The 15,995-nt window shown below is 35.4% G+C and overlaps 1 protein-coding gene across 7 annotated transcripts in view; it reads left to right on the forward strand.

Annotated features, from left to right (window-relative positions):
* Window positions 1-15,995, forward strand: part of TENM1 (teneurin transmembrane protein 1) — a 753,664-nt gene that overhangs the window by 229,006 nt on the left and 508,663 nt on the right. For all 7 annotated transcript variants that reach the window (XM_079123321.1, XM_079123316.1, XM_079123318.1 and 4 more), the window contains one exon: window positions 3,324-3,597. In XM_079123321.1, the coding sequence (XP_078979447.1) occupies window positions 3,381-3,597 (217 nt within the window). In that variant the 5' untranslated portion in view covers window positions 3,324-3,380. The remainder of the gene's footprint in view (window positions 1-3,323; window positions 3,598-15,995) is intronic.

Below are 15,995 nucleotides of genomic sequence, written 5' to 3' on the forward strand. Positions count from 1 at the left end.
TTCTCATGTTGCAGTGTTTATAGCAAAATCAAGGTCTAAAATTCAGATAACTCTCTGTCTTCCGAAGAACATGCTCTGGGAACCTAAGAAGAAAGAGAATAAAGTTAACCTGATAACTCAAAGTATGTGCTCAAGGGCATTTCAGTGGTTGTGGTAACAGTGTTGGTGAAGAGGAAACTAAACCAAATGAAGTCAATACATTAATCTTTGATGCTCAAGCACTACTTTATTAGTTTCACAAAGAGTCTTTTCAATCTTCTTTGTGCCAGAGTTGATTTTTTTCTTTTTTAAAATTATTTATTTATGTTTTACAGACTGCATTTTGATTCATTGTACACAAATGGGGTACATCATTTTGTTTCTATGGTTGTACACGATGTAGATTCATACCATTCATGTAATCATACATGTGCACAGGGTAATGATGTCTGTCTCATTCCACCATCTTTCATACCCCTCTCCCTCTTATTTCCTTCTACATAATCTAAATTTCCTCCATTCTTCAGAGTTGTTTTTTTATTGCTTGCATTAGGCTGTGAGTTCCTTGTGGGGCAGGATGGGGGAGGGGGTGGGAGAGAGCAGAAACTACAATTTATTCATTTACACAATCTTTCTAGGCCCTTTTGAGAGTATTCAACAGTTGTTTGTTCATTCATTCAAAATATGTTAAGTCTCTACTGTATGCCAGACATTTTTCTTATTCTAAGAGAATTAACAATGAATAGGAAAGATAAAGCCTACCCCCATGAAGCTTACATTTTAAATGTGGCAGATAATAAACAAATAAGGATTAGCAGTAGCACATTTGGGTGGTTTTTCAATGGGAAGTTGCAAAAGCCCTGAGGTAGAAACATGCCTAATATTTTCAGAATCAGTAAGGTTAGTGTAGCTGCAGTACATGATGTAGGGGGAAGATATAATGGAATGAAGTTGGAGAGGTTAGGCTAGGGCCCTTGTAGACCATTGAAAGGATTTTGACTTTTGTTTAGAAGGAAATAGGATGTTCATGCTGTTTCTGAGCAAAGGAGAAGCATGAATGGCTTGTATTTTAAAACTTTCACTCTATTGCAGTGTGAAGAATGTGCCATCAGGGAGTAATGGTGTTAGCAGATGTCCAATTAGGGGAGTGTCATGGATTGGGGGGTGTAGCTCAGTGGTAGGACAAGTATCTAGTATGCAGGAGACCCTGGGTTTGATCCCAAGCACCACAAAATCAATAAATAAATGAAATCACATAGAAGACTGTCACAATAATCCTGGTGGGAAATGATGGCTTAAACCAATGTGGTATTGAGAATGTGGAAAAGTATGGTTGGATTCTGGATATATTTGAAAGGTAGCACTAACAGGATTTATAAATGGATTGCCTATGAGATTAAAAAAACAGGAGTCCATGCTTGTATAATTATATCAAAATGGATTCTGCTGATATGTATAACTAAAAAGAAATAATAAATTAAAAAATAAAAATAGGAGCCCAGGATAACTTTGCTTTTGTTTGACTTGAACAAATAGAAGAACTGACTGACTGTCTACCAAAATAGAAAAGACTGGGAAAGGAGTGGTTTTGGAAAGGGGTGGAAATCAGGAATGTGATTTTGAACATACCAAATTTGAGATATATTTTAGATAACCAAGTGGAAATGTTGAGTAGTCAGTTGAATATTCAAGCCCATTTTTCAGGGGAGAGTTTAATTCTGGGGCTACAAGTTAAGAAGTTATGAGTATTTAGACAACCTATGAACCATGAGATGGCATTGGATTTGAATGATGTTGGATCATAAGGTATAATATTCTATCCACCTTCTAAGTTCTATTTAAGTATGCTCATCTCTGATGTTAATCCAAACCAAACCAGGTATTTACACAAAACATTTCTGGAATTTGTAGGTTTACAAGTTAAATAGTTTTTACAGTATGGGTCTATAGTTGTGCTAAGTGCTATAGAGAATCTGAAGGGACATAAGACTCAAATTTGGCCTTCTATGATCTTAACATTTAGTTAGGGTGATAAGACCTCAACCTGTAAAACTGTTCAAACTACAAAGCAGGATGTACCATTTAATGCATATCAGTCAGTCCATAAAAATTTACTAAGTGATTTTTGTGTTCTATGTGCCTGCCATAAAAGCAATGGAAATTCCAAAAAGTGAGATCCTGTACAAGATAGAAAAGCCACTATCTAGATATTTGGAAGTTTCTTTGAAAGTATGTATGGTGAAGAGCTGAAGAAAGATAAAGGAGTCAATTCCACTGCAAAATAGAATCATATACATTTGGTTTCAAACTAGGTTTTTTTATTTATTTATTTTTTTTTACATTTTATGTAAGGACCAGATTGCAAAGTTTCAGCAGTGGATGGAAATGCTGATAAAATAATGTGAAAAAGGAAAATAAGAGCATTTTTACAGTGCTTTTAGCTTTACAGAAGACTTTGACATCTCAGATGGCACTTGATCTTCTCAAACCTCTCAGTGCTAAGTAGGGCAGCTAATGCTTCTATTGGTCCTAAGAGCTTCAGTGGCTCCTAGCTCAGCATTCTGTAGGGAAAGGGGGTTCTTTCAGTGATTTATCAAGAAATTTAATGTTGGCATTTCTAAACCCGATTTAGATCCTGCTCTTCCTATACCATTATAGTCACAAGAAGTGTTGTTTACATTCTTTCAGTACTATGAAGAACAAAAATTTACCACCACCTAACTCATTAAAAATCCTCTGCAGCCTGGAGGCTCAAAAGTCACAATATGAACACAAAGAGCTCAGTCCCCCTCAAGGACACTTCATTTCATGAGCTCTGGTTCTGCCTTTCTCACTCAGAATCATTCCCTTCCTCAGAGTCCCTACCTTAAATGTAATATTAAACCAGAGGTAAGAATGTGTTCTTTCTGAATGTAGTTCTCTTAGCAGTTTTTATTTCAAGCGTGGGTTGTGCTGGGTTAATATTTTCACTCCTGGCCACTACCAAATCTGATAATATTGTTTTTTTTTTAAAATCTAAATACTGACTTCAGCAGTGAAAACACACGTGCATTGTAAAGTACATTGTCCTTTATTTGCATTCAAATACAACTGTTTTTGAAGGAAGACTGTCTTTTACTTTGAGTATTTTCTGATGCTGCAACCTCCAGCTTAATCCTAAATGTTTGACAATGTATGCATGTAACACAGTGTTATTATTGCCTCCAGCTAGCTTCATGTCATCTAGTTTGTCTTTTGCCTCACTCCTTTGATAGTATTATCAGGACCAATTGTGAATCTGCCAGATGTGTTTCCTTGCAAAAGGACAAATCTAAGAAGGCTTGTGTTTTCCCTATCTCTTCCAGGAGTGCTTTCATTAAAGGAGTTCTTCCTTTTTTTCATGAAACTGAGCTTAATCAGAGATGGAGCAAACAGACTGCAAACCTTACCAGCCGCTGTCTAAAGTCAAGCATGAAATGGATCTAGCTTATACCAGTTCTTCAGATGAGAGTGAAGATGGAAGAAAACCAAGACAGTCTTACAACTCCAGGGAAACTCTGCATGAGTACAACCAAGAGCTGAGGATGAATTACAATAGCCAGAATAGGAAGAGGAAAGAGGTAGAGAAATCTACTCAAGGTATGTTTTTATTGGATTTTTAAGACTAATATTACTTCTCATTAGGGAATGCTGTGTTTTTAAACCTGTGTTTCAAAAACAAATTTGCTGATGTTAACTGGTTAATAATTTGCACTGCTCAGTGAATCTGTTTCATATGCTAACCCAGCTGAGGTTGTGGGTTACATGTGCTTTTTACGGATTATGCATGAATTTGGGTGCAACAATCCTCTTATCAGAGCATTCAAAATTTGTCTAATCCTACAAATAGCCATTTACAGACTAAAGGATAAATAATTTATAGTAAGATGAAAAGTACACAGCTAAGTGCTTTTCAAGCCATTGCCTATATGGGACAAAAGTCTCAAGTAAATATGTAGCTGCTGAAAAAGCTTGCAGGTTAGTGGAGACCACCGAACAAAGGTCCAGAAAGTCTATCAACAGATTGCAGAAACCTTGTGCTGGACAGTCTAAAGGGAAAGTAAGCATTTTTGGAGCTCCACCCCTTTTTAAACACAGTAATATTTTGGAGCATTTTTTGGACAGCCTTGCCTTCTCAATTATGAATTGACAAAAAATATCTAACAGGAAAAAAAACAGGTAGGTAGAAATATGATTTCCCATTTTTTTTCAATTGATAAATAGTATCAGGCACTATTTTAACTTTATAGAAAAATGGATATTGGCATTGGCACAGATCATTTGTTATGAATAAGTCATGCTGAGATTAAAAAAAATAGATTTGTTTATCTAGTTTGATGGTCCTCAAAGCATGAACCCTGACCTAGCAGCATCAGCATTAATTGGGAATTGGTTAAAGATGCGAATTCTCAAGCCCCACCTCAGACCTATTGAGTCAGAAACCCTGGGGGTGAAACTTAGCAATTTGTGGTTTAACAAGCCCTCTAGGGGATCTGATGTCTGCTCAAGTTTAAAGACCATTGAATCATTCCTTTGAAATTTCCTTACTCAGGTGCCTTGATGATCACATCTACTTGGGTGATTTCCCAAAATTTATTTTTAGCCCTGAACTTCTTCCTGCATTCTAGTCCTAAGTTTTCAGTTATCTTCTGGACACTACCACATGAATAACACACTGGCCACTCCACATCAGGATATCTAAAATGAAAACAATCATCTTAACACCCTCAATCCCAGTCCTCTTTCCATCACTAGACATCTGTTAATGGTGCCCCCATTCTCCCAAGCAACCACATATTTCCTATATCTTATGAGATGTCTCATCCAGTAGAATTGATCTCTGCATGTCTCAAATCCACCTTCCCTCCATTCTCATCATCCTTATTGTTGTTATCACTTACCTAGATTGTTTTTGTTTCCTAACTAATTTGCCTGTATCTCACCACATCTCTCTTTAATCCCTGTGCTGTGTTGTCTCCTTTCCTGTTGAGGAAAATTTGTTTTGGCAGTGCTGGGGTTCAAACCCAGGGTCTTATACATGGGAAGCAAGTGCTGTACCTCTGAGCTACATCTCCTTCCCCAGACTCTATCTTGGATTTTCTTTGTCTGCTATCTCCCTTTATCCACATCCTACTATCTCTCAAGGCCTAACTTAAAAGCATCAACCACCACAAAACCCTTGTTGTACCATCACCCCCATCGTTATCACTATACCATTGTGTAGGGAATTTCTTTCTCCATGAACTTTGCGTGTACTTTATTTGTACCCTTTCCTACTTCTCATTATGATTATATATATCCTCCTACATTGTACACTCAATGAGGATGAGGATCATGATTTCTTTATTGATAACTGTTTTTCTATAAACCTTGCATGTAGTATAAGTCTCATAATTGTTTTAAGGAATTAGTTGCTATCAAATGAAATGCAAGTGCTTACCATGCATTAAAAACTGCTTGTCAAATATTACCTTGTCAAATGCAGTTATTACAGCAAAGGAAAATTACTGTATTCTAATTAGTGCTGAAATCTTACATTTAAAAAAAAACTTAAATTGAGCCAAAGATTTAAGATATTCATAATAACATTTAAATATATATTAAATGTTTATGATATTAACTGTATTATTGATTTTTATCTCAACATAATTGACAAATCTTTTGTATATGTCTTTTCAACTGATGTATTTGAATCTCTCCTATTTTTTCAACTAAAGATTATGTCATTTGTTCAAAAATAATTTTCTTGTACCTACCTGACAATTGATAAATGTTTTCTTGCGGGGATATTTTGGGCTCCATTATGACACAAGAAAGATGTAGTTTGCATTAAACTATTCATCCATAAATTTATTCTTACAGAAGATGAACTCCTAATTGTGAATTGTGAGTGTGAGGTGGGGTATAGAGTGGTTGACTTAATATTTTGTGACTTTAAGTAAGAATGCACTCTGGTGACAGTTCTAAAAGTATAAAAAACTTTGTACAATGTCAGTGTAAAATGCTAGCCAGCCCTAGATTTTGTCTGTGTAGTGTGATCCAAAGGAATTTGGGGTGAGGGGAGTTTGTCTTCTATGATGCCAGGCTAACTCCCTATCAAACTGTTTTTAAGCAATAAGCTTTTATTTAGAATTTAACATGTACCAGGACCCTGAGTCCTATGCTAGGGATGAAGACTATTGCTTATAGAAAATTCATATATGTTAGAGAAATAGATGTTCAAATAAATCATTATAATTAAAAGTATAAAAAGTTCTTTCCTAATAGTTTCCCTGCTTATTCATGGCTTGTTTTTTGCATGATTTCAGTTATCCAGTCAACTAAGGCCCAAAAATATTAACTGAGAAGTTCCAGAAATAACAATTGATAAATCATAAATTTTAAATTACATGCCATTCTGAGTAGGATAATGAAATCTCCCACCACACTTCTCTATCCTGCAGATAGAATCATTCCTTTGTCCAGTGTATTTGTCCTGTATATGCAACAGGTCCCTTTGCCATTTTGTAACTGTTTTAGTTATCAGATTGACTGTTGTGGTATTGCAGGGCTTAAGTTCAAGTAATCTTTGTTTTACTTAATAATGATTACAAAGTATAGGATTAGTGATATTGACAATTTGCGTATACCGAAGAGAAGTCACAAAATACCTCCTTTAAATGAAAAGGGGAATGTTCTTGACTTAATGAAAGAAAAAGAATCATATGCTTTGGATTTTAAAATCTGTGGTAAGAACAAAGCTTCTATCTGTAAACTTGTGAAGAAGGAAAGTAGTTTTTCTTTCGCAACTCAAACCATGGAAGTTACAGCCACAACACATGATGAGTGCTAAGTTAATAGAGAAATGACATTAAATTGGGTGGAAGACATGAACATAAAATGTGTTTCAATTAATGGCAACATTTTCAGCCAGAAAGTATTGAGCCTTTATAAGGACTTCAGCAAGGGATCCTTGGAAACAAGTGACACAAAGACATTTGCTGAAAGAAAGGAATAGTTACACAGATTCAGGAATATGTTTGTACAAGAAAATATATAAATTTCTGGAGAGGTTACTTCTGTTGATGATGAAGCTACTGTCTCATTTCTAGGAGAATTAAAGAAGTTGATTATGGAGAAAGAATATCATTCAAAGCGAGTTTTCACTTGTGATAAAATTGGGCTGGCTCAGTAGAACCTATGTTCATGAAAGTGCAAAGGAGGCACCAGAGTATAAAACATGGAAGGACAGATTAACTCTGGTACTGTGTTGTAATGCTGCAGGGCTTGTGATAAAGCCAGGCATGGTGTACAGAGTGAAAAACTCACACTCTCTCAAAGATTAAAAAAAAAAGCGAAAGCCGTCTGTTCATGATCTGGCAATATAATCAGAAAGTGTGAGTGATAGTCATCTTGTTTATGGAATGGCTCCACCAATGCTTATCCCAGAAGTTAAAAAATACTTGGAGGAGAAAGGGTTGAAATTTAAAGTCCCATTAATAATAGACTGTGCACCTGGCCATATTAAATCTGTTTGCTATGAAAATGAAAATTTCAAGCTTATGTATTCTCATCCAACAACATTGACTGCTTTGAACATCCAACCATGGACCACATCATAATTCAATGACACATGATCACCCAAAGCAAATGATCCTCCTTCAGACCTATCATCAGAAGGTTAATAGTACCCTAACACATGACACAATGACTGTCATTCACCTCACTTCATATCAACAAATAGGCATTGTATCATTTCAAATCATCACAAAAGGGTGAGTATATACAATAGGATACTTAGAGTGTACACACACGTGTCGACATAACTTCTATCACAGGATGTTATTATATTTTTCCATTTTATTGTTTTTATTATTAATCTTATACTGTGAATAATTTATAAATAAGCTTTCTCACAGGTCTGTAGGTTAGGAAAAATTGTATATATAGGGTCTAGTATTATTGAAAGTTTTAGGCATCCACTGGGGGTCTTGGAATGTATTCCTCACAGATAAGTAGGAGCTTCTTTGTTGATAAAGTACCATGGAAGTACACAGGATAAAATAGCTAACTTCTTCAGGGGAATCAGACTCTTTAGAAAGATAATATTTGATCTAGTTCTTAAATTTTGAATGAGCATTTTACCAGGAGAACATTCCAAGATGTAGATTAGCAGGTGAAAAATACAAAGCCATAAAAAGGTCTGGAATAGTGAAACATTCAACATAACTAGAGCAAGGTACATTGGAGCCAGATCATGAAGTCACTTGCATGCCACATTTGACATGGTTTTCCTTTTTCTTTTCTTTCTTTCTTCCTTTATTTTTGTTTGTCTTTAAGAATGAAAAAAAAAAAAAAAAAACAAAAAGCAAAAAACAGCATTGCGTGTGGTGGTGCACTTTTGTAATCCCAGTGGCTTGGGAGGCTGAGGCAGGAGGATTGTGAGTTCAAAGCCAGCCTCACCAATTTAGCTTAAGCACTAAGCAACTCAGTGAGACCCTTTCTCTAAATAAAGTACAAAATGGGGATGTGGCTCAGTGGTTGAGTGCTCCTGAGTTCAATCCCTGGTACCAAAAAAAAAAAAAAAAAAAAAAGAAAAGAAATAACAAAGAATGAAACAAAGAAAGAAAGGAAGGGAGAAAAGAATGACAAAAAACATTCAATTGATGCAGAATTCTACTATGGATTATAATTTTTGGGATGAGAGGTATACAGGAGATTTGTACAAGTGTAGACAGCAAAGCAGAAGGCGGACTGCAGTTGAGAATAACTTGAAGCAGGGAGAAGATATATGAGGCCACTGAATTAACCTGAAGTTAAGAATGGCAGTAGAGTGGGCTGGGGTTGTACCTCAGTGATAGAGCACTCCCCTAGCATGTGTGAGGCACTGACTTTGATCCTCAGCACCACATAAAATTAAGTAAATAAAATAAAGGTCCATTGAGAACTAAAAAAAAAAAAAAAAAAAAAAAAAAAAGAATGGCAGTGGAGGCCTAAACAATGACTGAAGAGGTGAAGAGACACATTCAAGAGATAAAGAGATGTGGTCAATAGTGTGGTCAAGTTGAGAGGACTTGGTAATTGATTGATGGTCAAAGCTGAAAGAGAAAAAAGAGTTAAGGATAACTCTAAAGTTTCAAGTTTGGGAAATTGGGAGGATGGTGATCCATTTACCAAGAAAGGAACATAATATGAGTGGGCTTAGATGGGCAGAAGTTGTGTTTTTGTTTTTTTGGACACGTTAATTTTAAGATGCTAATGTGACATACAGGTGGATTTTCCATCAGGCAGTTAGAAATGGGTATCTAAGGTTCAGAACAGATCTGGGCTGTGGATATAAACAGATTTGATCTCATGAGCATCTTAGAGCAAGCAGTCTCACCCAGGGAAAATTTATAGGGTGAGACTTGAAGAGGCTAAGGACAAAAACCTGAATCTGTCATCCATGAATTGACATGAACACATTTTAAATCTATTTATAATTTTAGTCAGCACCATCCTTCAGTGCACATTTATATAAATTAGTGTATTAAAAAATAGAAGCTGAATATCTGGATACTTGGGATTTCATCTACCACTACTTGCCTGATCTGCAGAGACATCTAAGAGGGAGAATTTGTTACATACGAGAGAAATGAATTACTCTATGTTAGGCAAAATGTTGATTCAGTTATCATCTTTTCTTTGAGGTCTGGAATTCTCTGTGTTATTATACGTATCACTGCCTGTAAACAGGAAACATTAACTTTCAAAAACATATAGCAGTGGCTTACATCTTGCACTAACCTAATTGATGTGGAGTTTAAGTTATTATATTTGAATTTTTATTTTTTAAATTGACACACCTATAATTCCAGTGACACAGGAGACTTGAGGCAAGAGGATCACAAGTTGGAGGCTAGTCTGGACAACTTAGCAAGACACTGTCTCAAAATAAAAGTTAAAAGGGCTGGGAGTATAGATCAGTGGTAAAACTGCTTAGCATGCTTGAGGCCCTGGGTTCATTCTGCAGCAACATCAATAAATTGCCACATAAAATTGTACATATTTAATGTGTATAGCATGATATTTTAAAGCGCCTGTAGGTTCTCAAAAAATCATTGAGCTTTAGGTCAGGAAGGAAGAAAGCAAACATAATATCGATTAGGTACTTGCTATAGTGCTAGGTACTGTGCTTGATGCTTTGCAAATTTACTAGCTGTGCAATGAGCATGTCTTGACTGAAAAACTGACATCATCATCATCATCATCACTGTACCTATTCTGTTCCAGGGCTCTGCTAGGTTTGGTGTTTTATATTTGCTCTTTATAAACACTTTATGGGGTATTGTCTATCAGATGAGGTAACCAAAACTTAGAAATAACTTATCAAAGTTTCCATGCCTAAGTAATGAGAAGATCGGAAATCAAGAGTATGGCTCCAAAGTCTCCTATTCTTCATATACTATATTGCCTCAGGGGATTGTGATAGGGATTGATGCCATCACAAATGTGAAAATGTTTAAGAACTCATAAAATGTTACTTTCCTTCTATAGCAACCTTGCCAGCCTCTTTATGTTCCAGCGACCAAGGGTTTACAAAGAGGTTAAAAGGATGATATGCTATATAATTTGTCAAGACATATTTCTGAGCCTGATTCTACATTTATAAAGGAAGTTAATATTTTATTCAATTCAGGGCTAGTGTTGAGGGCATACTTTATTCCATCTTAAAGTATGTTCATATTCTTAATTTACCAAGAAAGTAGCTACCCGCTTCCCCCGGCACACTGGAGTACTAGATTCTAAAACTGATATTCTTATCTTTCAAAAGCCTTCGAATGAAAGAATGGACACTAATCTAATATTATTTACAATTCTTTACCAATGAGCTCTAGTAAGACTTATTTTATGATTTTTGGAGTGTTGGATAGCAGGCATAGTTTTCTTGGAGATGATCAAGCTTGGAATTTCCCAAGTAACCTCACTTCCAAAAGGAGCATCAACTAAGAAATTAGAATAAAACAGAAGAAAATATAGATGTATGAATACATAAACCAAATGACAATGATTTTAGTTATGAGAGTTGCCCTATGATTTTTATACAGACAATATTAGTTTTGAATATAAATTTTTAACTGGGCATAATTGGGACTGCATAAAAAGGAAAGATGGTAAGAACTTTTACACATCACAAGATCATAGACCCAAGCATTCCATTTGTCCCTTCTTAATCTGCTCTTTTATGACTTCTTTTTGTCCTAATGTGATTTTTGTTTGGTTGATTGTTTTCCTCTTCACAATTACAACGTAAACCTGTATCTCCCACCATCGCCATCTGGTGGAAAAAATTAATACTGCTGATTTTTATTTATTCTGATTGCATGAAGACAGTTTACCTATCATGCATCCATCCATCCATTTGGTAATTTATTCATTTATGCATCCACATTCTTTTAGTGTCAACTATGTTCCAGGTACTGTGCTAGGTGGATGAACTTCACCTTGAAATAAACGCACCCTTATGATTGTTATTTTCTTCCTCCTTGCCCCAGGTTAATGAACCACTTCATCCCCACAACAAGAAGCTGCTTATGCAGCATTGCCACTTGTGGATTTAAGGAATAGACAGAAGCCTAAACTTGAAAAGTAAATTTCTTTGTTCTTATTTTAAGCACTTATCAGAATTTTAAAATACCCTTTGCTTATATCTAGATGGTTTGGATAACAATTCCTGCAAAAATCTTTCCTTGAAAGAACTCTTAATCTCAGGATCTGTATTTATGTAGTAAAGATCACAGATGGCAGGTGTAATATTATGTAGCAATAAAATGAAAATTTCAACAGCATTTGATCAAATATAATGGATTTTCTGCTGTGAGCAAGTTATTCCCATAGTTGTCCTAAGTTTCTAGCATAAAAATCTATAAGTGCTCTAAAAGAACTTAGACTATAAGGGAAAGTTAACCAAATTATTTAGTAATCAGTCCAATTGGCTTAGTCTTTCAGCCAGTAACATTTGTTCATGAAAATTTATTCCATAACAATTTTCTTATATAGCATCTAAAACTGGAATGAATGTCCATGGCAGTTGTGCTTTTGCTTCCTCTACCTGTCCCATGGCAGATTCTCCTAATTTTTCATGGTGCTTTTGTCTGTTGGGTTCAGATGTAGACTGACATGCTCTTCAGTATGGCATTCCATGCAAGCATCGATAATCAATTGAAGTCGGTGAAACTCTAGAGTTAGATGAAACCTATTTCCAATGAATGGTCTGCCTGTGCCAAGTTCTATGTTAAACTCTGAATAAGAAGCAATCATTTCCCTCAAAGAATTCAAAGTACAGTTTGGAAGGCAGGTATACATCAACAATATTGATGCAAAATGATCAATATTATAATGGTGGTATGTGTAAAGTATATACTATGGGGGTCTGGAAGCTAGAACCATGTACTCTTTTCAGAGAATTATGTCAATGATTAAGAGTAATATTAACAATTATTAAACATCAGGCACTGAGTAAGTTACTTTAGATGGATTATGTTATTCTTCCCAACAATGCTATGAGGTTGAGATCATTATTATGCTCATTTTACAAATGAATAAAACTGGGATTGAGATTGAGGCAATTCAACATTAGAGTCCATTGCCATAGTATGCACAAATAGACAGCTCTAAATTTCCATGTCAAGTTTGAGCATTGTCTGTGTGTGTGTGTGTGTGTGTGTGTGTAGACAGGTCATACCATTAAAATATCCATACTACACAAAATGATCTACAGATTCAATACAATTAGTATTAAAATTCTACTGTCATTATTCACAGAAATACAACCAAGTGGTTCTTGAAGTTGTAGGAGTAGGAGATAACATCCAGTGAGAATATGTACAGTTAGAAATAGAGAGCCAAGTATTATACTCTGAGACCACTTGAGTTTAAAATAGGGAAAAGAAAAGTAGTGGTCTTGATTTCAGAGAAGAATCAAAAGGAAAGAATATCACATAAGCTAATAGAGAAGATTTTTCTAGCAAGAAGATTTAACTGCTATTTTCAAATTCCTCAAAATTAACAAATAGAATTAAAATTGACAGAAGGCAGTAAAACAGGTGGTTTCACACATCTTTACTGACTTCAGACCAGAGAGTTTCTACCTTCACTGGATATTAAAATCATCCAGAGATTTCTACAAATACATGTCAAGCCTCCTCCTTACACCAATTAAATCAGAATTTGCAGGGGATGGGACCCAGGCATTTAAAAAAAATCTCCTCAGGGGATTCCAGTATGCATCTGAGACTGGGACCCACTGCTTTAGAGTAGCAATTTCAGTGGTTTTAGAGAAAGATGGAAAATCATAAGGATTTGAAGAGTAATGCAAGTGAATAAAATTGCTGGAATAAGGCTCTATTGAAGAATGTATCTGGATCTCTTTGCAAACTCCAAGAGAGGAAGTAACTCAAAGTGACATGAAGTTAAAGAAATTCATGTCTTGATGTTCTCAACTTTCCTGGATAAAGAAGAGACAAGGTTTCCTGCTGAATGTGTAGTTTGAGTGAAGAGCTTCAGATGAATAGTGAGAAAGGTTTCAGACTAGGCAAAGGGAAAGTTTTACATACATATCTGGAGCCCAGGTAAGGTAGGACTGACGATGGACATGTAGGAGCATTAAAAAAATTACTCTTTTAATCAGTGTTAGGTACTCTTTTAAGTGGGTTTGCATATGGTTTTTCTTTAGTCTTTATTGCAACTGTATGATATAAAGATAATCATCATGACCCCTATTTTATTTCTTTAATTTTTGAGACACTTAGTTAAGATTTTGTGCAAATACTTAATATTTAAATTCTTATCTATGACCCCTATATTTGTAGAGTCACACAACTTGAGTAATTCACGGAGCTGAGATGTACACCCATGGTACTCTTATTACACATCTCTAGTAGATGATGTCCACACTGTACTGTGAGATTTAAATAGACATTCTCGTTTGGAAAAATGTTTTCAAAACATACTGAGTGCCAAACTGAAGTTGAAAATTCTATACTTTTTGATTGCCACTTTGTGTAACTGATTTAAGATAGGACTTACATGTTGTGTGTTAAATTTTCTTCAAATGAAACAAGTTCCAGACTTCCTTCCATGTTGTTACCAGTGATTTTTCTAAAACACAAATCACATCATTCCATTCTTTGAAAAATTCTTCAATGTGTTACAATGCCTAGTGGGAATGAGGGCTACTAAATGCTTTAAGAATCTGATTAACTCTCTGGGTATTTTCAGAAAAGTATGCACATACAATATTTGTGTGTAATGTTTGTCATACATTTCATGAGATTCTGGAAGCTGTTGAAGACTTTCTATATCCACAGGCCATGGGTTAAGATTCTATCTTAATGGAATTTCGCTCCCCTTAGTTAACAGAACTTATTTCCTCTAAGATTTAGCACTGAAGGCAAAGTTACAAGGCATTAGGGGTATGAGGCTACCAAGAAGTGAAATCTGCCTCTGAGTTTCACCTTCAATTGGCATTCTCATTTTTTTAAATATGAGGGATTGAACCCAAGGGTGCTTTACCACTGAACCACATCCCCAACCCTTTTATATATATATATATATATATTTTTTTTTTTTTTTTTTTTTTTTTTGAGACAGGTTCTCACTAAGTAGCTTAGGGCCTCACTAAGTTGCTGAGGGTGACTTTGAAATTGAGATCCTCTTGCCTCAGCTTCCTGAACCCCTGGGATTACAGATGTGTGCCATGATGCTTGGTGTCATTATGTCATCTTGGTACAATATCATCATAAAACTAGTAAGTTTTCCATCCAGTACCAAATTTAAAGATTTGGAGTTTTGTTTCTAACAAGGGAAGTGATATCTCATATAAATATGTATACAACACACTCTTCACACAAATGATATTGTCAAGTAATGCTGATGAGTACCAAAAATATTGTACAGGTACATTTGAAACCTGAATTTGGAGAAAGAAAGGGAGGTGGATAAGTAGAAAAATGGAAGGGGCATTAACAGTGGTGAAGCATAGAAGTTTTATTTTCATGCATCTTTTTGAAGTTCATCATTTCTGTAAAACTCTTTTACTCTTTATCAGTCAGCTAGGAGTCTGAGTAGCCATAGTCCTTCATAACCCATTAACTCCAGATGCCAATATATTAGCGAATGAGTCACTTAGTAGGACTAAATCTTATTGAAATAATTCTCTGTGTAGATGCTTTAACTTTATACAATTACAGGTAATCATAGACATTTTTAAAAATTGCCATTATGCCTTTGACCTTCAAGTCTCTTGTTGGACATGCATTTGCTACAGAGCTGGGTCAGTTTTTCAATTATTTTGCTACTTTTAAAGTCACATGACTTTTTGCTTTCAGTCAGAAAATATCTCTTACCTCTGCACTTTGCTTAATGCTATGTTTAACATTTTAATATTTCTTTCTAAATCTAGTTTTAAAGCTACCCATAATATGCAGGATGATTCTGGTGTTCTCTTTTTGAATAACCTTACTCTGTAGAATTTTGTATTACCTTTGAGGATCTTCATATTTTCAGAAGGAAAAGACTAGCTGTCGGGCTAAGTGTCACATAGATGACTATTCCCTGGGAGACAAAGCAACTATCCTTTTCTGGGAACATAATTTGGTTTCTCCTTTTGAATTGCTTCAGGTACAAGCCAGGATCAAAGGGGATATCTGTTTCTGGGATTGTGAAGACTAAGGAAACAAGCTTTGTTTTGTCCTCTTAACCCTTTGGGGCCCATTTACTGTATGGTTAACACAAAGACCTAGAGACAAGGGTAAGGTGGGTAATTTGAATGACAAACACAATAGATAACATGACTGAAGGATAAGACCTTAGAAGAATGATGAAAAACAGAGGCTGGTAAAATATAGGAGCAAGCAGTTGCTAAACCTGAAAAATAAAGGGAAAAGGCAGAAATTTGGTTGAATAGATAACAGGGAACCTCTGCAGTATCTTGAAGGGTTTTAGTTTATAGGGTTAATTGAGAGTTTATGTTATTTCTG

This window comes from Sciurus vulgaris, assembly GCF_902686455.1.
Source record: "Sciurus vulgaris genome assembly, chromosome: X".
Classification (NCBI taxonomy): Eukaryota; Metazoa; Chordata; class Mammalia; order Rodentia; family Sciuridae; genus Sciurus; species Sciurus vulgaris.